Below are 23,751 nucleotides of genomic sequence, written 5' to 3'. Positions count from 1 at the left end.
TGGGTTCCAAAACAAACATTCGTCTGTTCAGGCCAGGCAGCATCTATAGGGAGAAGCAGTGTCAACGTTTCGGGCCGAGACCCTTCGTCAGGACTAACCGAAAGGAAAGATAGTAAGAGATTTGAAAGTAGTGGGGGGAGGGGGAAATGCGAAATGATAGGAGAAGACTGGAGGGGGTGGGATGAAACTAAGAGCTGGAAAGGTGATAGACAAAAGGGATACAGAGCTGGAGAAGGGAAAGGATCATGGGACGGGAGGCCTCGGGAGAAAGAAGGGGGGGGGGGGGAAGCACCAGAGGGAGATGGAGAACAGGCAAACAACTAAATATGTCAGGGATGGGGTAAAAAGGGGAGGAGGGGCATTAACGGAAGTTAGAGAAGTCAATGTTCGTGCCATCAGGTTGGAGGCTACCCAGCCGGTGTATAAGGTGTTGTTCCTCCAACCTGACTTTGGATTCATTTTGACAATAGAGGAGGCCATGGATAGACATATCAGAATGGGAATGGCACGTGGAATTAAAATGTGTGGCCACTGGGAGATCCTGCTTTTTCTGGCAGACCGAGCATAGGTGTTAAGTGAAATGGTCTCCCAGTCTGTGTCGGGTCTCACCAATATATAAAAGGCCACACCGGGAGCACCGGACGCAGTATACCACACCAGCCTACTCACAGGTGAAGTGTCACCTCACCTGGAAGGACTGTCTGGGGCCCTGAATGGTGATGAGGGAGGAAGTGTAAGGGCAGGTGTAGCACTTGTTCCGTTTACAAGGATAAGTGCCAGGAGGGAGATTGGTGGGAAGGGATGGGGGGGGGCGAATGGACAAGGGAGTCGCGTAGGGAGCGATCCCTGCAGAAAGCAGAAAGGGAGGGGAGGGAAAGATGTGCCTGGTAGTGGGATCCTGTTGGAGGTGGCGGAAGTTATGGAGAATTATACTTTGGACCTGGAGGCTGGTGGAGTGGTAAGTGAGGACAAGGGGAACCCTATCCCGAGTGGGGTGGCGGGCGGATGGGGTGAGGGCAGATGTGCGGGAAATGGGAGAGATGTGTTTAAGAGCAGAGTTGATGGTGGAAGAAGGGAAGCCCTTTTGTTTAAAAAAGGAAGACATCTCCTTCGTTCTGGAATGAAAAGCCTCATCCTGAGAGCAGATGCAGCGGAGACGGAGGAATTGTGAGAAGGGGATAGCATTTTTGCAAGAGACAGGGTGGGAAGAGGAATAGTCCAGGTAGCTGTGAGAGTCTGTAGGCTTATAGTAGATATCAGTAGATAAGCCGTCTCCAGAGATGGAGACAGAAAGATCAAGAAAGGGGAGGGAGGTGTCAGAAATGGACCAGGTAAATTTGAGGGCAGGGTGAAAGTTGGAGGCAAAGTTAATGAAGTCAACGAGCTCAGCATGCGTGCAGGAGGGAGCACCAATGCAGTCGTCGATGTAGCGAAGGAAAATGTACGGGATGGATATCCGTATAGACTTGGAACATGGACTGTTCCACAAAGCCAACAAAAAGGCAGGCATAACTGGGACCCATGCGGGTGCCCATGGCTACACCCTTGGTTTGGAAGAAGTGGGAGGAGCCAAAGGAGAAATTATTGAGAGTAAGAACTGATTCCGCTGGACGGAGGAGAGTGGTGGTAGAGGGGAATTGTTTAGGTCTGGAATCCAAAAAGAAGTAAAGTGCTTTGAGACCTTCCTGGTGGGGGATGGAGGTATATAGGGACTGGACATCCATTGTGAAAATAAGGCGGTGGGGGCCAGGGAACTTAAAATCATTGAAAAAATTCAAAACGTGAGAAGTGTCACGAACATAGGTGGGAAGAGATTGAACAAGGGGGGAGAAGACAGTGTCAAGGTATGCAGAAACGAGTTCAGTGGGGCAGCAGCAAGCTGAGACAATAGGTCTGTGGATCTTGGTTTATTTGGAACACAGCAGGCCAGGCAGCATCTATAGGAGAAGCAGTGTTGACGTTCCACCAGCATTTTGTGTGTGTTGTTGTTTGAATTTCCAGCATCTGCAGATTTCCTCATATTTGTCTGTTCAGGTTTGATACGATCATAGACTAATACAGCCTGGACTGGGCCCTTTGCACCAACTGGTCCATGCCAACACAGCATCCTCTGCATTCAGCCAATCACCCTCCAAGCTCCTCCACTCCATGTATCTGCCCAAATGCCTCTTGTATGCTGTAATTGCATCAGCCTCGACCTCTCGCTCTGGTAGCTCATTCCTGGTACTCATTACCCGCGGTAAAGAACTTACCTATCAGGTCTTTTTTAAATCTCTCCCCTCTTGCAACTTAAACATAACATCCCATCTCCTGTACTCAGTACTTTGATTTTATGAAAGCCACTGTGCCAAAAACTTTCTTAACAACCTATCTGCCTGTGAAACCACTTTCAATGAATTACGGACCTGTATATTCCCAAATCCCTTTGTTCTACTGCACTCCTCGGCGCCTTACCGTTCAACAGTGTAAAACCTACCCAGGAAATTATAGGCCCATGAGCCTGACGTCAATAGTGGGAAAGTTATTGGAAGGCATTCTAAAGGACACGATAAATAAGTATTTGGATAGACGTGGGCTGATTAAGGATAGTCAGCATGGCTTCATCTGTTTTGGCTCCATTCTGATCTTCTAGAGGACCAATTTCGTCCCTTGCAATCCTTTTGCTCTTTTCATATCTGCAGAATCCCTGAGGATTCTCCTTCTCCTTGTCTGTGGGGGCAACCTCATGCCTTCTTTTAGCCTTCCTGATTTCTTTCCTTGCATTTCGTATACTCCATAAACACCTCATTTGTTTCCCTGACAATACCTGCAATGTACCTCATTTTCTTCTTAACCAGGGCCTCAACATCTCTTGAGAACTAAGGTTCCCTACACCTGTTATCTTTAGCTGTTATTCTGACAGGCACATACAAGCTTTGTACTGTCAAAAACAAAAAAACACAAAATGCTGGCAGAACTCAGTAGGCCAGGCAGCATCTATGGGAGGAGCTAGTGACGACTAAACAGAAAGATCTAGAAAGGGGAGGGAGGTGTTGGAAATAGACCAGGTGAACTTCAGGGCGGGGTGAAAGTTGGAGGCGAAGTTAATGAAGTCAACGAGCTCAGCATGTGTGCAGGAAGCAGCGCCGATGCAGTCGTCGATATAACGCAAGAAAAGAGGAGAACAGATACCGGTGTAGGCTTGGAACATAGATTGCTCCACATGGCCGACAAAAAGGCAGGCATAGGTAGGACCCATGCGGGTGCCCATGGCTACAGCTTTAGCCATCACTACCTCCTCCCATAGATGCTGTCTGGCCTGCTGAGTTCTGCCAGCATTTCGTGTTTTTTGTTTTTTATTTATTTCCAGCATCTGCAGATTCACTCGTGTTGCCTTTGTACTGTCAAAATTTCACTTTTGAAGGCCTCCCACTTACCAAGTACACCTTTGCCAGAAAACAGCCCGTCCCAATCCACACTTGCCAGATTATTTCTGATACCATCAAAATTGGCCTTTGTCCAATTTAGAATCTCAGCCCGCAAACCAGACTTATCTATATGCATAATTTCTTTCAAACTAATGACATTGTGGTCTCACTTAGCTCACCTGTCCTGGTTCCTGCCTAATAGCAGATCGTTTTGTATATTTACTTTGAAATTAATTGCATTGAGATCACTAGATGCAAAGTGTTCCCCTGCACAGACTTCTGTCACCCACCCTGTCTCGTTCCTCAATAACAGATCAAGTACTGATTAAAGAAATTTTCCTGACCACATTTGAGAAACTCTATCCCATCTAGTCCTTTTACAGTCAATGTGTGGAAAGTTAAAATCACCTACTATAATAACTTTATTTTTCTTGTCTGGGATGTCCCTACAAATTTGTCCCTCTGAATCCCTCAGACTGTAACATAGCCCCATTAACGTGGTCATATCGTTCTGATGTCCCTCCAGGAGATCCTGCGGACACAGATTACACTGCTGTTGGCTGTGCCATCACCACCATTTCCTCCAATCTCACTGAAATGTCCAAGGGAGTGAAGATGCTGGCTGCCCTGATGGATGACGATGTTGGAAGTGGTCAGGATCTTCTGCGAGCAGCGAGAACATTGGCTGGTGCCGTGTCTGATCTGCTCAAGGCAGTGGAGCCTTCGTCAGGAGAGGTGAGCTGTGCAAATGGTCCGGGACTGAATGTAACCAGGGCAGTCCCAAAGTTAGTGAGGTGGTGAGCGGGGGTTTGTGTTTGGTGTGGGCGTGGGAATGTGTCCTTCAAACACTCAGTTCACTGACCAGCCCACAGTGTTCTTTCTGTTTTCATCAAGTACAGGGGAAGGAAGTTCTTGAATCGAGGAAAGCAGAGATAAGGCAGTACAAGGTCTGGTACTGCAGGGCAAAGGCAGTGATTTTGGGGCTTGAAAACAAAAAAGGACTCAATAGCTTCTATGGCAACAGCTGAATATCAGAATCTTGTGAGGGAGAATGGGAAACATGCCAAAGATTGACTGAAAAATAATAGCTGAACAGTATGTGCCAATGTGCAGAAAGTTATACGCTGGTGCTGCACTTTTTCGAATGTGCAGCCAAATGTATTTTACAATTATTAACATGCTCAAAGCAAATTTAAACATAAGTACCAAGGTAAAATATATAAAATTGGCTATATCTTTGGTGTGTGAACTATCCACCTGTTGTGAAAGGTTAAACAGGCCATCCAACTTGCCAGAGTTTGCACAATTGCTGAGCCACCCTCCCTCTGCTTTCCCCACACATTGTAATCTCCCACACTACGCCCAGTTTCTTCTCACTCCCACATCCCACCGTCGTAACTCTCCAACACTTCTAATGTTGCATTCTCCTTAACACTTCGCTGTTCAACTGTCTAATAAAATTATTGATAGATTGGTTTAAATGTGTTGTGGTCAGAGAATTAAATGAAATGCGAAGACGTACTTCATTTTTGTGATTTTTGGAGTCTTAGAGCAATGCGGCATGTATACAGGCCCTTCCAGTCTGTGCCGACCTGCTGCCCACACAGCCAGTCTCAATTTCCACATTCATCCCACGTCCTTCTAAGGCCCTGCCCCTCCATGGATCCATCCAGGTGCTTCTTAAATGATAACACTATACCTGTCTCAACCTCTTCCTCTGGCAGCTCATTCCATTTATTCACAACTGTTAGTGTGAAAAATTTGCCCCTCAGTTCTCTTTTTTAAACTTACCCCTCTCACCCCAACTCTATCACCCTAGGTTTGTACTGTCCTATACTTGGAAAAAGATAGTCACTATCCAGCTTGTCTGTGCCTGTCATCATTTTAAACACTTCCTTGTGATTCCCCCCGATTCTCCGATGTTCTGTCGAATAACGATCTCGCCTGGTCAACTTCTCCCTGTAACCAAGGCTCTCTAGTCCTGGCAACGTCGACAGAAATGTCTTCAAAGTTCAAAGTAAATTTATTGTCACCACATATACAACCCTGAGATTCACTTCCTTACAGGCATATCCACAATATGGTATTGTAACCGTAACAGAATCACTGAAAGACCGCGCCAGCCGACTTGGGTGTTCAACCAACGTGCAAAATACAACAAATTGAGCAACTGCATAAAGAAAGAAATAACAATAATAAATAAATAAGCAGTAAATACTGAGAGCATGAGATGAAGAGTCCTTGAAAGAGAATCCGTTGGTTGTGAGAACATTTCAATGATGGGGCAAGTGAATTTGAGTCAAGTTATCCCCTTTGTTTGAAGATCCTAATGGCTGAGGGGTAACAACTTCCTGAACCTGATAGTGTGGCTCGAAAAGCTCCTGCGCCACTTTCTCGATGGCAGCAGTGAGAAGAGAGGATGTCCTGGGTGGTGGGAGTCCCTGATGCTGGATGTTGCTTTCCTGCGACAATGCTCCATGTTTATGTGCTCAGTGGCGGGGAGGGCTTTACCCGTAATGTACTGGGCCAAATCCACTACCTATTGTAGGATTTTCCATTCAAAGGCTTTGGTGTTACCATACCAGGCTGTGATGCAGCCAGTCAATATACTCTCCACTACACATCTATAGAAGTTTGTCAAAGTGTTAGATGCCACGATGAATCTCCGCAGACTCCTAAGGAGAAGAGGCGCTGCTGTGCTTTCTTCGCAATTGCCCTTACAAGATAGGTCCAGGCAGGACCGCTGAAATAGTAACACCCAGGAATCTAAAGTTTTTAACCCTCTCCACCTCTGATCCTCGTGGACCTCTGCTTTCCCTCTCCTGGTGTATAATCAGTTTCTTGGTTTTATTGACACTGAATGAGAGGTTGTTGTTCGAACACCCAGTCTCTCTCCTGGATGCTGATTCATCACCACCTCTGATTCAGCCCACAACTGCCGTGTCGTTAGCAAACTCGCATATGGTGTTGGAGCTGTGCTTAGCCACACAGTGTAAAGCGAGTAGAGCAGGGGGCCAAGCACACAGCCCTGTGGTGCACCCGTGCTGATGGAGATCATGGGGGAGATGTTGTTGCCAATCCGAACTGACTGGGGTCTGCAAGTGAGGAAATCCAGAATCCAGTTGCACAAGGAGGTATTGAGACCAAGGCCCTGGAGATGATTGATTTTGAAGGGGTGATGGTATTGAATACTGAGCTGTAGTCCGGGTGCGGGTCAATAGAACTGGTAGTTTAAATGGCTCAGCACATACTGGATGGGCCAAAGTGCCTGTTCTGTGCTGTATGTTTGTTTGACTCTATAATAGTTAATATTTCAGTCGTTTACTCTGCCTCCATTCTATGGGCTAATCTGGTAAATGGGTTTATTATTGTCAGATGCACAGCAAAACCCTTAATTTTGAACACTATGATACATTTAATCACATTTGTATCTCCACGTAGGACAAAGGAAAATCAATAATGAATGCAGTGTTATTGTTACAGAGGAAAGGTGTAAACAGGAGATTGGGACTGAGGGGAAATGGATCAGCCATGATGAAATGGCAGAACAGACTAGATGGGAGGAATGGCCTAATTCTGCTCCTATATTTTATCGTCTTTAAGTGCAGTGCAGACAGACAATAAGGTCCTTGGTCACGATGGTGTACATGGTGAGGTCCAAATCTATTTGGTAATACAAGGGAACAATTTACTAGTGATATAGTGTCCTTGAACCTGGTGGAACAGGCTCCCAGGCTTTTGTATCTTGTGCCTGATGATAAGGGAGAGAAGAAGGAATGTTCAGGTTAGGTGGGGCCTTTGGTTATGCTGGCTGTTTTACTGAAGCAGCCAGAAGTGTGGACGACGTCCATGGAGGGGAGGCTGGCCTCTGATGTACTGAGTGAGCTGTGTTCCACAATCTCACGCAGAGCAGTTGCTGAGCCAAGCCATGGAGCAGCTCTCTGGGATGCAGCCTACGGCGCGTCGATAAAGATTGGTGAGGGTTCACTGAGCCATGCTGAATTTATTTAGCCTGCTCAGGAAGTAGAGGCATTTGAGTGCTTTCTGGGCCGTGGCTCCACTGGATAGGCTTGTGGTGCTGCTCACTCCTAGGAACGGGAACTCTCAACTCTGAACTCAGCATCTGGATGAATGCAGAAGCATGCACAAACCCTGCCTCTGCTTGGATTCAGGAACCAGCTCACATTGTGGGAAAGGTTTCTGGCGTGACACCACATCACTAAGCTGTCTGTGTCCTTCCTGCACTCGGACTCATTGCTATTTGGGACTCTGTGCACCATGGCGGTATCAGCAAGCCGGTAGATGGAGTTGGAGCAGAACCGGACCGTACAGTCGTGAGTGTATGAGGGGTAAAGTAGGGGTCTGAGATTGCCGTTTTGTGGGACATTGCTGCTGAGAATAACCGTGACTCAAGTGTTGCTCCCTATTGATTGCAGTTTCTTGGTCAGGAAGTCAAGAATCCTGCTGCGAAGGGAGGAGCTGAGACCCACATCCAGGAGTTTGGTGATGAGTTCGCTTGGAAATGTAGGACTGAAGGCGGAGTTGTGGACAGTAAATATCCATTGATCATGTGGATAGTCAGAGGCTTTTTCCCAGGTCTGAAATGCCTAACACGAGAGGGCACAGGTTTAAGGTGCTTGGAAATAGGTATAGAGAAGTCAGGGGTAAGTTTGTTACGCAGAGAGTGGTGAGTGTGTGGAATGGGCTGCTGGCGACAGTGGTGGAGGCGGATATGATAGGATCTTTTAAGAGACTCTTGGATAGCAACATGGAGCTTAGAAAAATAGAGCGCTATAGGTAACCCCAGGTACTTTTGAAGGTAAGTACGTGTTTGGCACAGCATCGTGGGCCGAAGGGCCTGTATTGTGCTGTAGGTTTTCTATGTTTCTAAATAGTAGTCTGATTATATTTGTCTTTATTATCCACGTGCTCCTGATATTAGTGTAGGGCCACAGAGATGGCCTTCCGCACCTGTGTTGGCTGTAAGTCATTACCAGAGTAAGTTTCATTATCACTGACATATGCAGTGAAACTTCTTGTTTCGCAGCAGCAGTACAACCCAAGACAAAAATTACTTTAAGAAACAAAAGTAAATAAACAGTGCAGAGGGCGAATATCGAGATGGTTTTCGTGGGTCCAGGGACTGTTCAGGAATGTGATGGCAGAGGGGAAGAAATTATTCTCTTAAAACTTCGAGGTTGCCTGGGAGGCTTGTGTTGATGTGTGCCTCAACTAGCCTCTTGAAGCGCTTAGTGATGGTGCTTGTTAATGGTGGTAGTCGTTACCTGTACTGTCGAGACAGTAGAATTGATAACTCCCTGCCCCATTCCGACCTGACCACGGAGACTCCCTGTGCATTCTTGCAAACAGATCCTTTCTTCTTGCCCAGTAATGTACACCAGCACCCTCTTGTTCACATAGGACAGGAGACCTCTGCTGACTAGCTGTGTATTTTTTTCCCCTCAGCCCCGGCAGACTGTCCTGACGGCAGCCGGGAGTATCGGGCAGGCCAGCGGCGACCTCCTCCGACACATTGGAGAGAGTGAAACGGATGAACGGTTTCAGGTAGGGTGAGACGGGGTGGTACAAAGTTCATATTCAGCTAATATATGATGTGACTTTCTGCATTCAGCATCTGTTCTCAGAAGCCTTGATGGTCTCTTAAACCCTTTCTACTGTTCTTTAAAAATTGTTGGTGTAAAGATTGCTGAAAATCCCGAATGTTACTGCAGTGCCATAACGTGGGAGTGGGGACATTGTTAATACTGCACGAAACTTTCCACCGGCATTGATACTCACTATTATTACTCTGCAACTAAGTTGCCTTACTTCTATTTATCAGTAATTAGTTATTGTTAATACTGAACATTATTACCTAGTAACCGGTTAGGATTTTTACCCAGCAAAGTGTCTGTTTTCAACCTTACTGTTCCATTGTGCATCATGACACCATGGTTTTTACTGTACTTCATTTTCATTTTTGTTTCTGTTTTGTGTGGCACAGCTGAAGTGTGGTTCTTACTTGCCCCTTCACTTTGGAGGGTTTAAGTCACTGCTGTATTGTGAGGGGTCCCATGTTTTTCTTTGGCAGGATGTTCTGATGAACCTGGCCAAGGCTGTGGCAAATGCAGCCGCTATGCTGGTGCTGAAGGCGAAGAACGTTGCCCAGGTGGCTGAGGACACAATCCTGCAGAACCGGGTGATCGCTGCTGCCACGCAGTGCGCCCTGTCCACCTCACAACTCGTCGCCTGTGCCAAGGTAAGTGGCGGGCAAAACCGGTCTCAGAGGCAGAGGGCACCAGAATTAAACTGCTTTCAGAAGAAGATATATGACACAGTGACATTACCTGCAATTTGTAGTTCAAAGTAAATTTATTATCAAAGTACGTGTACGTCTCCATACACAACCCTGAGATTCAGTTTCTTGTGGGTATTCACAGTAAGTACAAGAATCACAATAGAATCTGTGAAAGACTGCACACACCAGCACGGACGAACACCAGCGTGCAAAAGACCCAACTGTGTCATTACAAAAAGAAAAAAAAGTAATATTAAATAAATAAGCAATAGCTATCAAGATCATGAGATGAAGAGTCCTTGAAAGTGAGTCAGTAGGTTGTGGGAACAGTTCAGTGTTGGTGTGAGTGAAGTTATCCTTTCTGCTCAGGAGCTCGACGGTTGAGGGGTAATAACTGTTCCTGAACCTGGTGGTGTGGGCCCTGAGGCTTCTGTACCTCCTTCCTGACGGTTGAGGGGTAATAACTGTTCCTGAACCTGGTGGTGTGGGCCCTGAGGCTCCTGTACCTCCTTCCTGACGGTTGAGGGGTAATAACTGTTCCTGAACCTGGTGGTGTGGGCCCTGAGGCTTCTGTACCTCCTTCCTGACGGTTGAGGGGTAATAACTGTTCCTGAACCTGGTGGTGTGGGTCCTGAGGCTCCTGCACCTCCTTCCTGACGGTTGAGGGGTAATAACTGTTCCTGAACCTGGTGGTGTGGGCCCTGAGGCTCCTGTACCTCCTTCCTGATGGTTGAGGGGTAATAACTGTTCCTGAACCTGGTGGTGTGGGCCCTGAGGCTCCTGTACCTCCTTCCTGACGCTTGAGGGGTAATAACTGTTCCTGAACCTGGTGGTGTGGGCTCTGAGGCTCTGGATGGTGGCGGTCCCAGATGATGGATGCAGCTTTTCTGCGACAGCGCTCCATGTAAATATGCTCAGTGGTGGGGACCAGGCCATATCCACTACTGTTTGTAGGCTTTTCTGTTCAAGGGCATTGGTGTTTCCATGCCAGGCTGTGATGCAGCCAGTCACTTCTATAAAAGTTTGTCAAAGGTTTAGATGACATGCCGAATCCTCGCAAACTTCTAAGAACGTAGAGGCACTGCTGTGCTTTCATCGTGATGGTATTGATATGCCGGACCCAGGACAGATCCTCTGAAATGCTAATACTGTGAAATTTACCCTCTGCCACCTCTGATCTCCTGGTATGAAGTTAGCAGATTTTATGAGCAGGGGGTTAGATCCTGATGACTCACCTGTGGGATTCTGAAAAAGTGGAATTCAGAACTGCCCATCTGCCCTGTATCTGTGAGTGGCTGATCCTTTACCTCAGTGCCACTCTCCTACTTTATCTCCACATGCCACAATTCCCTTAATACCCAAAAATGCACCAATGCGATTTGAACAGCCTCACTGACTGAGCCACGTGTCCATCCAGGGTAGAGTGTTCCAGAAGCTTCCCCAACCTGTGGGTGCAGAAAGTACTCCTCATCTTTGTCTTGTGTGGTCAACCCAGAAACTGTGAACCTGGTTCTGTGGCCGTGGTCCAGACAGCCAGGGGAAAGCATCCTTCCTGTGTCTTCCGTGTTGAGTCTAAGAAATTTTATGATTAAATGAGATCTTCTCTCATACTAGAGAGACACAAGTTTCTGCCGATGTTGGAAATCTTGAGCAACAAAGAGGCACAGGCACACAGACACACACACCAACAGGCACACAGTCACACACACACCAACAGGCACACAGTCACACACACACCAACAGGCACACAGACACACACACCAACAGGCACACAGTCACACACACACCAACAGGCACACAGTCACACACACCAACAGGCACACAGTCACACACACCAACAGGCACACAGTCACACACACACCAACAGGCACACAGTCACACACACCAACAGGCACACAGTCACACACACCAACAGGCACACAGACACACACACCAACAGGCACACAGTCACACACACCAACAGGCACACAGACACACACACCAACAGGCACACAGTCACACACACCAACAGGCACACAGTCACACACACCAATAGGCACACAGTCACACACACCAACAGGCACACACACACACACCAACAGGCACACACACACACACCAACAGGCACACAGTCACACACACCAACACACACACACACACACCAACAGACACGCAGACACACACACACCAACAGGCACACAGTCACACACCAACAGACACGCAGACACACACACACCAACAGGCACACAGTCACACACACACCAACAGGCACACAGTCACACACACCAACAGGCACACAGACACACACACCAACAGGCACACAGTCACACACACCAACAGGCACACAGACACACACACCAACAGGCACACAGTCACACACACCAACAGGCACACAGTCACACACACCAATAGGCACACAGTCACACACACCAACAGGCACACACACACACACCAACAGGCACACACACACACACCAACAGGCACACAGTCACACACACCAACACACACACACACACACCAACAGACACGCAGACACACACACACCAACAGGCACACAGTCACACACCAACAGGCACACAGTCACACACACACCAACAGGCACACAGTCACACACACCAACAGGCACACAGTCAGACACACCAACAGGCACACAGACGCACACACCAACAGACACACAGTCACACAGACACACACACCAACAGGCATGCAGACATACACACCAACGGGCACACAGTCGCACACACCAACGGGCACACAGTCACACACACCAACAGGCACACAGACACACACACCAACAGACACACAGTCACACAGACACACACACCAACAGGCATGCAGACACACACACCAACGGGCACACAGTCGCACACACCAACGGGCACACAGTCACACACACCAATGGGCACACAGTCACACACACCAACAGGCACACAGTCACACACACCAACAGGCATGCAGACACACGCGCAGGCACGCAGGCACACACACCAACAGACACACAGTCACACATGCCAACAAGCATGCAGACACACACGCACAGGCACACAGAGACATACACCAACAGATACACAGTCACACAGACACACACGCCAACAGGCATGCAGACACAAAACAACAGGCACAGGCACGCAGACACACACACCAACAGACATGCAGACACGCTCAATGCTGGAGGAATTCAGCAAGTCGGGCAGCATCAATGGAAGGAAATAAACAGTCAATAATTGGGGTCACATTTTCCCTCATAGGTGCTGCCTGATCTGCTGAAATTTCTATAGCATTTTGTGTGTGTTGCTTATTGTAGAGTTTAGACCTGACCAAATCCGACCTAGTCTGAATGGGTGTAGAGTTGGTGTCTCAGCAGGCTGTTGGAGTAAGTTCAGACCACCTCCTGGGGTCAATGACACAAGCTCTAACCATCCACAGATACCCTTGCTCATCAGACTGTCCTAGTGGTGGGAGCATGCGGGAGATGGGCAGGTAGCCAGCAGTGGAGGACAGGGAGCTCCTCCGAGTCTGGGTTGGGAAAATATTGCGCTGCCTCTGTGTAACTGAGCGAGACCGTGAGACAATGTCACAGTATTGTACCCCCAGGACTAACGGCACACAGTTGAACCAATGTTAGTTTGCTCAGGGAGGCAGAAGCAGAGCCCTGGGACTAACCCTGTTCGAAGAGCCAACTGGTAGACCAAACAAACCCTCTCCCTCCTGTGTAGCCATTGACTCCAGATGACATGTATTCTGAGCGTTCACGTTTGAGATCAGTTCGACGTTAACTTTGACTCCTGCTCTAGGTGGTCAGCCCAACAATCAGCTCCCCCGTGTGTCAGGAGCAGCTGGTGGAGGCTGGGAAGCTGGTGGATCGCTCTGTCGAGGGCTGCGTCAAGGCCTGCCAGGCTGCGACCGACGACGGGGAGCTGTTGAAGCAAGTCGGTGCCGCTGCGAGTGTGGTCAGCCAGGCCCTCAACGACCTCCTCCAGCACGTCCGCCAGTACGCCAGCAGGGGCGAGCCCATTGGACGCTACGACCAGGCCACTGACACCATCATGACAGTTACCGAGAGCATCTTCAGCTCCATGGGTGATGCAGGTAAGCAGAGCAACAGAGGATGGATGTTTGATGGAAGTTTTATCCCTGGCCTTTATGGCTGGGGAGTGGGAGTCATGTTCAGGTTGAGTTCCATTTGATGTTTGGAGAACATTCTGGTTCACAGATGTATAGTCCATGGTACTTTCTCAAAGCTCAACGTAATTGTAGATTAGTTGACAGTTATTGACTTCAAAAACAAATCCTTTAACACGAGTGAAAGGCTTCATTGGAAAGACCCAACAGGTCAGTCAGCATCTGTGGGAATGAAATGATTCAATGACTTTGCATGAGGACTGAGACTTGAACGTGAGTTTGTTGTCTCATTTCCTGGATATTGCCTGACCCGTTGGGTGTTTGCAGTAACTGGCCTGCTTCTTGTAAGCCTTGGCCCAAGTCTCCCCTGAGATCCATCGGAGGCACCACCTGGTCACTTGTGGCCCCCACTGGTCGTCTTCCAACCTGCCAAGATTGGAGAGTAGCACTTTCATTCCCAGCCCTCTCCCAGACTGACTAACGTTGGGCTGACAGGAGGGAAAACTGAGGACCAGGTTGAAGGATGTGAGTGCAGTGGTCACTGAATACTGGGGTATTTTCAGATTAGCAGTCAGATGGTCTTTGTTTGTTTTTGTTCAATGAAGCAAGGTTAAACAGTACAAAATTTACCTGCTTGATGAAAGTCTACAGGGTTTTGGAAACGGGAGAGTCTGACCATCAGTCTTGTGCAGGCAGTGTACAGAAATCCACTGTGTCCTTTATTTAGAACTCCAGTGAGGAGGTCTTCACGAAGTGATCTGTGTGTGGATGATGATTCAGACAGTACAGGATGACCAAACATGAATTTGAGGTCCCTTTCTGGGCCTGCTTTCGTAGAGATGGGCAGAAGGGGGCCATTCATTGCTGCTAGAAGAACTACCTCTTCCCAATTTCCCTCACTGGGTCCGCGGCCCTGGCCCCGGGAGAGCATGTCCAGGGCCTGTGTGGTCATTGGTCTATTTGGGTCCCTTTGATCGGCCACTCGTGAGCTGATGGGAAGGTGACACTCACTTGCGGAGTGACGCTGAGAAGGGGAAAAGACAAATGAACCGATGCTGTTGGGAAAGAATGGTGGGGCTTTAAACAAGCTGCCCGGGCGGGGCTGGTTAAGCTGTGGACGGTCGGGACTGTCTGAGGTGAGCTTGGGGCAATGCTTGGCCGGACGGTGGTAAATAACAGTGAAATGCCATTTGCGGTCTGTAGGAGAGATGGTTCGTCAGGCCCGGGTTCTGGCCCAGGCGACATCCGACCTGGTGAATGCGATGAGATCTGACGCAGAGGCTGAGAGTGACGTGGATAACTCGAAGAAGCTGCTGGCCGCTGCCAAGCTCCTGGCTGATTCTACAGCGAGAATGGTGGAAGCAGCAAAGGTAATATACCCCTTGTTCGCAGGCCGGCCGCGAGGCTGTGGCGACCCCCAGTTCAGTCGCCTGCATCCGGCCTTTCTGTAGTGCGACGGACAGCTTTCAAACTGCAGTGCAGGTTTACGGCCTTGGTTGTGAAAACATTGCCAGCCCTGCTGTCTCGGGGAACGAATGTCAGATTATTGTCAATGAGGGGTCGATGGTCGGTGTGGATTGGTGGGATGAAAAAGGGCCAGTTTCGGTGCTGTATCTCTCCAAGACTGTAATGACAGCCTGCCCAGTGATCTGAATCACTTAGTGTCCTGACATGGCCATGAGTGTCTGAGCATCATTTCTTGCGATATTTCTCTGTAGTTTGGCCCCACGCTAACTGCAGTCAGTGCTGGGTCTGCTGGGAGACTGTTCTCTGGTGTAAAGTTATTAAGATTTGTTTATTCTTGCTGATAGTGATGTGCATCCCTTAATGCAGACAAGACGGTCCTTGAAATTAAACACAAGAGCATGTCAGGCCAGCCAGTGACCGGTTCCAAGGTTTGTTGGGCGCAGTTGTCCTGGGTTAGTATCTGGGTCATGTGTTGGCCTTCCAAGACAAGCTCTTACCCATTTGGTGAATGTTTTAATGTATAGGCTGGCATCAGAAAGCAGCAGATTAATTTTAAACACGAGAAATTCGGCAGAGATGGAAATCCAAAGCAACACACTCCAAATGCCGGAGGGACTCTGCAGGTCAGGCAGCATCTGTGGAAGTGAATCAACAGACGACTTTTTGGGCCGAGACCCTTCTTCAGCAGTGGGCCTCAGCCAAAAACGTCAACCGTATACTCATCTCCATAGATGCTGCCTGACCTGCTGAATTCTTCCAGCGTTATGTGTGTGTTGCAATAACTGAATGTACCGGCGGGTTGGTCTGATTCATCGGCTGACATTGAGGGAGGGGCCTGTTGCCTCTAAAACACCCTGGACCACGTGTAACTGCTGCTCGGCAACCGGGTACTAAATGCTGCTTGACAGTGCCAGCCTCCAAAACTGATCAAGCAGCTACCTGGTCGAATTAGTCTCTACGGTGTAGAGAAAATGGTTTCTAGCTCCTCTCTGTCAAACTTTGCAAGGTGTTAGAAACATTTACTGCAATTAATGCTGCTTAAGAGCTGTCATTGCTCATTTGGTATAGAATGTAACTGTGCGGAATGCAATTGATGAAATGATAAATGGGACGACCGGGGGTGGGGGGTGGGGGGTGGGTGGGGTGGGGGAGCAGCTGTGGACCGGATAAAGCAGCATTTGGATGTGTGGCAGCTTGGTGAACATCGTCACCCTCTCGGTCCATCTACAGTAGTGGTCACCAACCTCTTTAAGCCCAAGATCCCCTACCTCAGCCTTAGTGAAAGGCGAGATCGACCCCAGATCGATTAGTTACATGCGTGCACAACGGGGCAGAAACCCCGCAACCCAGAAGCAGAAATAATGTGTGAACACCAGGGGTACCCACCCTTTTTTGCCCCGCGGACTGGCTGACCGAGGGGGGGCGGGGGGGGGGTGTTCAACACGACCAGAATACAGCGATACTCGAAGCAGGTTCCTTGTGTCCAGTCTATTCTGCAATTTAGTTTTCATGGCTCTCGGCACTTAGCTTCTGTCCCGCTTGCTCACGTTTTTTCCGCTGAGAAAACTGAACGGGTTTGTCTCTAAGTGTGGGGTGCTTGGACTCAAGGTGCCGAAGCAGTTTTGAGTGTTTCATTGCCTCATTAGACAGCCTCCCGGCCTGAACTCCGGCCGCCCGCCCACCGCCAGACGCCTTGGCCAGGTGTGACTGGTCGTGGGTGGGGTGAGAGGACGAGGTCAGGGCCGGAGGTCCCCGTACCGGAGCTGCGGCAGTCGCAGTCCGGAGAGAGCGACCGAACGAGCGAGGAGTGTGACAGGACTCGCGCCCGCCCCGCTTGTAGGATCTATCGGCCAACAAAAGTTTGTGGGCGTGACAGGGAATGAGGAAAGGTGCAGCTGACTCATATCATTTCCTCGCGGTCCGATGGTTGGGGACCACTGAATTACACTGTGTAGTGCGGGGGAGCTACACGCATGCACACTAGGCAGAAAGAACGGAACTGAAACCCCGCAACCCAGAAACAATCTCTCAACAGTAGTTGTGTATTTATTTTTCATTTTTTTTCGGGATCTACTGGGAAAGTCTCAAAGATCGACCAGTCGATTGTGATCGACGGGTTGGTGACCACTAATCTACAGTGATGTTAGAGACCTGCTTTACACTGACCAGGTGCATTGAGTTTCTAAGTTGTGTTGTGGTTTGATTGCTAATATTGTAATGATCCAGCCAAAGTGTAATTCAGAGAAGGGAACTACCTCACTACAACTTTGTTGAAGCTGTTGTATTTAACGTGGATGGATTGAGCTGACTCCTGTCGGCTGATTAACCTTTGGACAGTCTCTCTCCTGGATGCTGAGTGAACAGCTGGTTTAAAGGTTCATGGAGAAAATGTTTTGTCAGAGTGATGTAGGAACTAATTGAACAGGAAGACGTCATCAGTGGGCCTATTCTATGAAGGAGTGATTAAAATGGGATAAGGCCATCAACTTTAATATTCCCAGCAGCCTTGCTGGGATCAAGAGACCATTAACAGGATTTTGTGCCTTCGTGAACATACCTAAGTCAAAAACTGTCGATGATCCGGGAGATTCACAGTTTGCTGATGACTAGATCGGTGGCATTCAAGACCAGAGATCCAGAACTATACAAGAAGTCCCAGTACGACCTGTGGAAAGATTTCTTAAGAGCAAAAAAGCAATTCTGATTGAGGTTAGAGACTGAATTGGATGCATGTCAGCTCTGGCAAGGTTTGTCGTTCCATCGCTTCCTGCAAAGCAAAACTTGACATCATGAATGGCAGTGAGGCTTCACTCTCAGATGAGCTCAACGCCTTTTATCCACACCTTGAAAGGGTGAGTATTTCTACATCTGTGCGAATCCCTGCAGCATCCGGAGAACACTGTGGTCTCTGTCGTGGAGGCCAATGTAAACGCCTTTCAAGAGGATGAACCCTCGCAAGGTGTCAGGCCTGATGGCATACCTAGAAGGGCTCTGAAAACCTGTGCCAACCAACTGGCAAGAGTGTTCAAGGACATCTTCAATCTCTCACTCCTGCAGTCGGATGTTCCAGCTGCTTCAAAAGAGCGGCAATCAAACCAGTGCCCAAGAAGAGCAGGATGAGCTGCCTCACCCAGTGGCACCCACGTCTTCTATGATGAAGAGCTTAGAGAGGGGGGGCATGGCTAAAATCTACTCCTGCCTCAGCAAGGACCCAGACCTGGTGCTATTAGGCTTTACAATTCAACCGCCAGGAGTAAGATATGTTAAAGTGCCGGGGTTGATTGTATTTAATGTATTTAAGTAAACTACTTAAGAACTTTTTAAAAGCTATTATTAATGCTTTTTGAGAGAGTGATTTAGATGCATATCATATTTTTACTGAGTTAAGTATTGTATGTAATTAGTTTTGCTACAACAAGTGTATGGGGCATTGGAAAAAATGTTGAATTTCCCCATGGGGATGAATAAAGTATCTATCTATCTATCTATCTATCTATCTATTTACCTGTCACCACAATAGGTCTACAGCAGATGCAATCTTCTGGCTCTGCACTTGGCGTTAGACCACCTGAACAATAGTACTATCCAGGCTGCTGTTTATTGACTACAGCTCAGTGTCCAATTCAATCATACCCTCAGTTCTAATCAACACACTCCAAAACCTGGGCCTCTGTACCACCCCTGCAACTGGGTGCTTGACTTCCTCACTGGGAGACCACAGTCTGTGCAGATCAGAAATTACATCTCTTCTTCGCTGACCATCAACACTGACACACCTAAAGGGTATACGCTTAGCCCACTGTTCCATCCTCTCTACACCTAAAACTGTGGAGCCAGGCACAGCTCAAACACCATCTCTAAATTTGCCGATGACAGGACTATTGTTGGCAGAATTTCAGATGGTGACGTGGAGCCGTACAGGAGCAAGATAGATCAGCTGGTCGAGTAACGTCACAGCAACAGCCTTGCACTCAAAGACGGTGCTACTATTGGTTCCAGTAATAAATTACTATAGGTTACAGTAATAGTGCAAAAGAGAAATAGTGAGAGGGTGTTCATGGATTCATGGACAGTAAGAAATCTGATGATAGAGGAGAAGAAGCCATTGCTAAGTTGTTGAGTATGGGTGTTCAGGCTTCTTTACCTCCTTCCTGATTGTTGGAAAAGGAAAAATGCCTGTCCCAGATGGTGAAGGTCCTTGATGATGGATTCCACCTTTTTGAGGCACTGCCTTTTGAAGATGAAGCAGCCCGTACCTGCTTACCTTAGGACTTGTGTATCTTTCAGGCATGGGCTGCTAAGTGGCAAATAACCGTTGCTACAGGTGTGTTAGACAAAGACCATCTCCAGCAGTGCTACACGTGTGTTAGACAAAGGCCATCTCCAGCAGTGCTACAGGTGTGCTAGACAAAGGCCATCTCCAGCAGTGCTACAGGTGTGTTAGACAAAGACCATCTCCAGCAGTGCTACAGGTGTGTTAGACAAAGACCATCTCCAGCAGTGCTACAGGTGTGTTAGACAAAGACCATCTCCAGCAGTGCTACAGGTGTGTTAGACAAAGACCATCTCCAGCAGTGCTACAGGTGTGTTAGACAAAGACCATCTCCAGCAGTGCTACAGGTGTGCTAGACAAAGGCCATCTCCAGCAGTGCTACAGGTGTGCTAGACAAAGACCATCTCCAGCAGTGCTACAGGTGTGTTAGACAAAGACCATCTCCAGCAGTGCTACAGGTGTGCTAGACAAAGGCCATCTCCAGCAGTGCTACAGGTGTGTTAAACAAAGACCATCTCCAGCAGTGCTACAGGTGTGCTAGACAAAGACCATCTCCAGCAGTGCTACAGGTGTGTTAGACAAAGACCATCTCCAGCAGTGCTACAGGTGTGTTAGACAAAGGCCATCTCCAACAGTGCTACAGGTGTGTTAGACAAAGACCATCTCCAGCAGTGCTACAGGTGTGTTAGACAAAGGCCATCTCCAGCAGTGCTACAGGTGTGTTAGACAAAGGCCATCTCCAGCAGTGCTACAGGTGTGTTAGACAAAGACCATCTCCAGCAGTGCTACAGGTGTGTTAGACAAAGACCATCTCCAGCAGTGCTACAGGTGTGCTAGACAAAGACCATCTCCAGCAGTGCTACAGGTGTGCTAGACAAAGACCATCTCCAGCAGTGCTACAGGTGTGTTAGACAAAGACCATCTCCAGCAGTGCTACAGGTGTGTTAGACAAAGACCATCTCCAGCAGTGCTACAGGTGTGTTAGACAAAGGCCATCTCCAGCAGTGCTACAGGTGTGTTAGACAAAGACCATCTCCAGCAGTGCTACAGGTGTGTTAGACAAAGGCCATCTCCAGCAGTGCTACAGGTGTGTTAGACAAAGGCCATCTCCAGCAGTGCTACAGGTGTGTTAGATAAAGACCATCTCCAGCAGTGCTACAGGTGTGTTAGACAAAGACCATCTCCAGCAGTGCTACAGGTGTGTTAGACAAAGGCCATCTCCAGCAGTGCTACAGGTGTGTTAGACAAAGACCATCTCCAGCAGTGCTACAGGTGTGTTAGACAAAGGCCATCTCCAGCAGTGCTACAGGTGTGTTAGACAAAGGCCATCTCCAGCAGTGCTACAGGTGTGTTAGACAAAGACCATCTCCAGCAGTGCTACAGGTGTGTTAGACAAAGACCATCTCCAGCAGTGCTACAGGTGTGCTAGACAAAGACCATCTCCAGCAGTGCTACAGGTGTGCTAGACAAAGACCATCTCCAGCAGTGCTACAGGTGTGTTAGACAAAGACCATCTCCAGCAGTGCTACAGGTGTGTTAGACAAAGACCATCTCCAGCAGTGCTACAGGTGTGTTAGACAAAGGCCATCTCCAGCAGTGCTACAGGTGTGTTAGACAAAGGCCATCTCCAGCAGTGCTACAGGTGTGTTAGACAAAGACCATCTCCAGCAGTGCTACAGGTGTGTTAGACAAAGACCATCTCCAGCAGTGCTACAGGTGTGCTAGACAAAGACCATCTCCAGCAGTGCTACAGGTGTGCTAGACAAAGACCATCTCCAGCAGTGCTACAGGTGTGTTAGACAAAGACCATCTCCAGCAGTGCTACAGGTGTGTTAGACAAAGACCATCTCCAGCAGTGCTACAGGTGTGTTAGACAAAGGCCATCTCCAGCAGTGCTACAGGTGTGTTAGACAAAGACCATCTCCAGCAGTGCTACAGGTGTGTTAGACAAAGGCCATCTCCAGCAGTGCTACAGGTGTGTTAGACAAAGGCCATCTCCAGCAGTGCTACAGGTGTGTTAGACAAAGACCATCTCCAGCAGTGCTACAGGTGTGTTAGACAAAGGCCATCTCCAGCAGTGCTACAGGTGTGTTAGACAAAGACCATCTCCAGCAGTGCTACAGGTGTGTTAGACAAAGGCCATCTCCAGCAGTGCTACAGGTGTGTTAGACAAAGACCATCTCCAGCAGTGCTACAGGTGTGTTAGACAAAGGCCATCTCCAGCAGTGCTACAGGTGTGTTAGACAAAGACCATCTCCAGCAGTGCTACAGGTGTGTTAGACAAAGGCCATCTCCAGCAGTGCTACACGTGTGTTAGACAAAGACCATCTCCAGCAGTGCTACAGGTGTGCTAGACAAAGACCATCTCCAGCAGTGCTACAGGTGTGCTAGACAAAGGCCATCTCCAGCAGTGCTACAGGTGTGTTAAACAAAGGCCATCTCCAGCAGTGCTACAGGTGTGTTAAACAAAGGCCATCTCCAGCAGTGCTACAGGTGTGTTAGACAAAGGCCATCTCCAGCAGTGCTACAGGTGTGTTAGACAAAGACCATCTCCAGCAGTGCTACAGGTGTGCTAGACAAAGACCATCTCCAGCAGTGCTACAGGTGTGTTAGACAAAGGCCATCTCCAGCAGTGCTACAGGTGTGTTAAACAAAGGCCATCTCCAGCAGTGCTACAGGTGTGTTAAACAAAGGCCATCTCCAGCAGTGCTACAGGTGTGTTAAACAAAGACCATCTCCAGCAGTGCTACAGGTGTGTTAAACAAAGGCCATCTCCAGCAGTGCTACAGGTGTGTTAAACAAAGGCCATCTCCAGCAGTGCTACAGGTGTGTTAGACAAAGGCCATCTCCAGCAGTGCTACAGGTGTGTTAGACAAAGACCATCTCCAGCAGTGCTACAGGTGTGCTAGACAAAGACCATCTCCAGCAGTGCTACAGGTGTGTTAGACAAAGGCCATCTCCAGCAGTGCTACAGGTGTGTTAAACAAAGGCCATCTCCAGCAGTGCTACAGGTGTGTTAAACAAAGGCCATCTCCAGCAGTGCTACAGGTGTGTTAAACAAAGACCATCTCCAGCAGTGCTACAGGTGTGTTAAACAAAGGCCATCTCCAGCAGTGCTACAGGTGTGTTAAACAAAGGCCATCTCCAGCAGTGCTACAGGTGTGTTAGACAAAGGCCATCTCCAGCAGTGCTACAGGTGTGTTAGACAAAGACCATCTCCAGCAGTGCTACAGGTGTGCTAGACAAAGACCATCTCCAGCAGTGCTACAGGTGTGTTAGACAAAGACCATCTCCAGCAGTGCTACAGGTGTGCTAGACAAAGACCATCTCCAGCAGTGCTACAGGTGTGCTAGACAAAGACCATCTCCAGCCATGCTACAGGTGTGCTAGACAAAGACCATCTCCAGCAGTGCTACAGGTGTGTTAGACAAAGACCATCTCCAGCAGTGCTACAGGTGTGTTAAACAAAGGCCATCTCCAGCAGTGCTACAGGTGTGTTAGACAAAGGCCATCTCCAGCAGTGCTACAGGTGTGTTAGACAAAGACCATCTCCAGCAGTGCTACAGGTGTGTTAAACAAAGGCCATCTCCAGCAGTGCTACACGTGTGCTAGACAAAGACCATCTCCAGCAGTGCTACAGGTGTGTTAGACAAAGGCCATCTCCAGCAGTGCTACAGGTGTGTTAAACAAAGGCCATCTCCAGCAGTGCTACAGGTGTGTTAGACAAAGACCATCTCCAGCAGTGCTACAGGTGTGTTAGACAAAGACCATCTCCAGCAGTGCTACAGGTGTGTTAAACAAAGGCCATCTCCAGCAGTGCTACACGTGTGCTAGACAAAGACCATCTCCAGCAGTGCTACAGGTGTGTTAGACAAAGGCCATCTCCAGCAGTGCTACAGGTGTGTTAAACAAAGGCCATCTCCAGCAGTGCTACAGGTGTGTTAAACAAAGGCCATCTCCAGCAGTGCTACAGGTGTGTTAGACAAAGACCATCTCCAGCAGTGCTACACGTGTGCTAGACAAAGACCATCTCCAGCAGTGCTACAGGTGTGTTAGACAAAGGCCATCTCCAGCAGTGCTACAGGTGTGCTAGACAAAGACCATCTCCAGCAGTGCTACAGGTGTGCTAGACAAAGGCCATCTCCAGCAGTGCTACAGGTGTGCTAGACAAAGACCATCTCCAGCAGTGCTACAGGTGTGCTAGA

The 23,751-nt window shown here is 48.5% G+C and overlaps 1 protein-coding gene across 4 annotated transcripts in view; it reads left to right on the top strand.

Moving 5' to 3' along the window:
- The window catches only part of tln2b (talin 2b), a 353,394-nt gene that overhangs the window by 165,800 nt on the left and 163,843 nt on the right, over positions 1-23,751 (top strand). For all 4 annotated transcript variants that reach the window (XM_073024834.1, XM_073024833.1, XM_073024835.1 and 1 more), the window contains exons 17-21: positions 3,934-4,142; positions 8,874-8,972; positions 9,499-9,666; positions 13,479-13,773; positions 15,010-15,176. In XM_073024834.1, coding sequence (XP_072880935.1) covers positions 3,934-4,142; positions 8,874-8,972; positions 9,499-9,666; positions 13,479-13,773; positions 15,010-15,176 — 938 coding nt within the window. The remainder of the gene's footprint in view (positions 1-3,933; positions 4,143-8,873; positions 8,973-9,498; positions 9,667-13,478; positions 13,774-15,009; positions 15,177-23,751) is intronic.

The sequence above is a fragment of the Hemitrygon akajei genome, chromosome 21, assembly GCF_048418815.1.
Source record: "Hemitrygon akajei chromosome 21, sHemAka1.3, whole genome shotgun sequence".
Taxonomy (NCBI): Eukaryota; Metazoa; Chordata; class Chondrichthyes; order Myliobatiformes; family Dasyatidae; genus Hemitrygon; species Hemitrygon akajei.
Note: the sequence above shows the minus strand (reverse complement) of the source record. Positions and strands in the feature narration are given on the sequence as shown.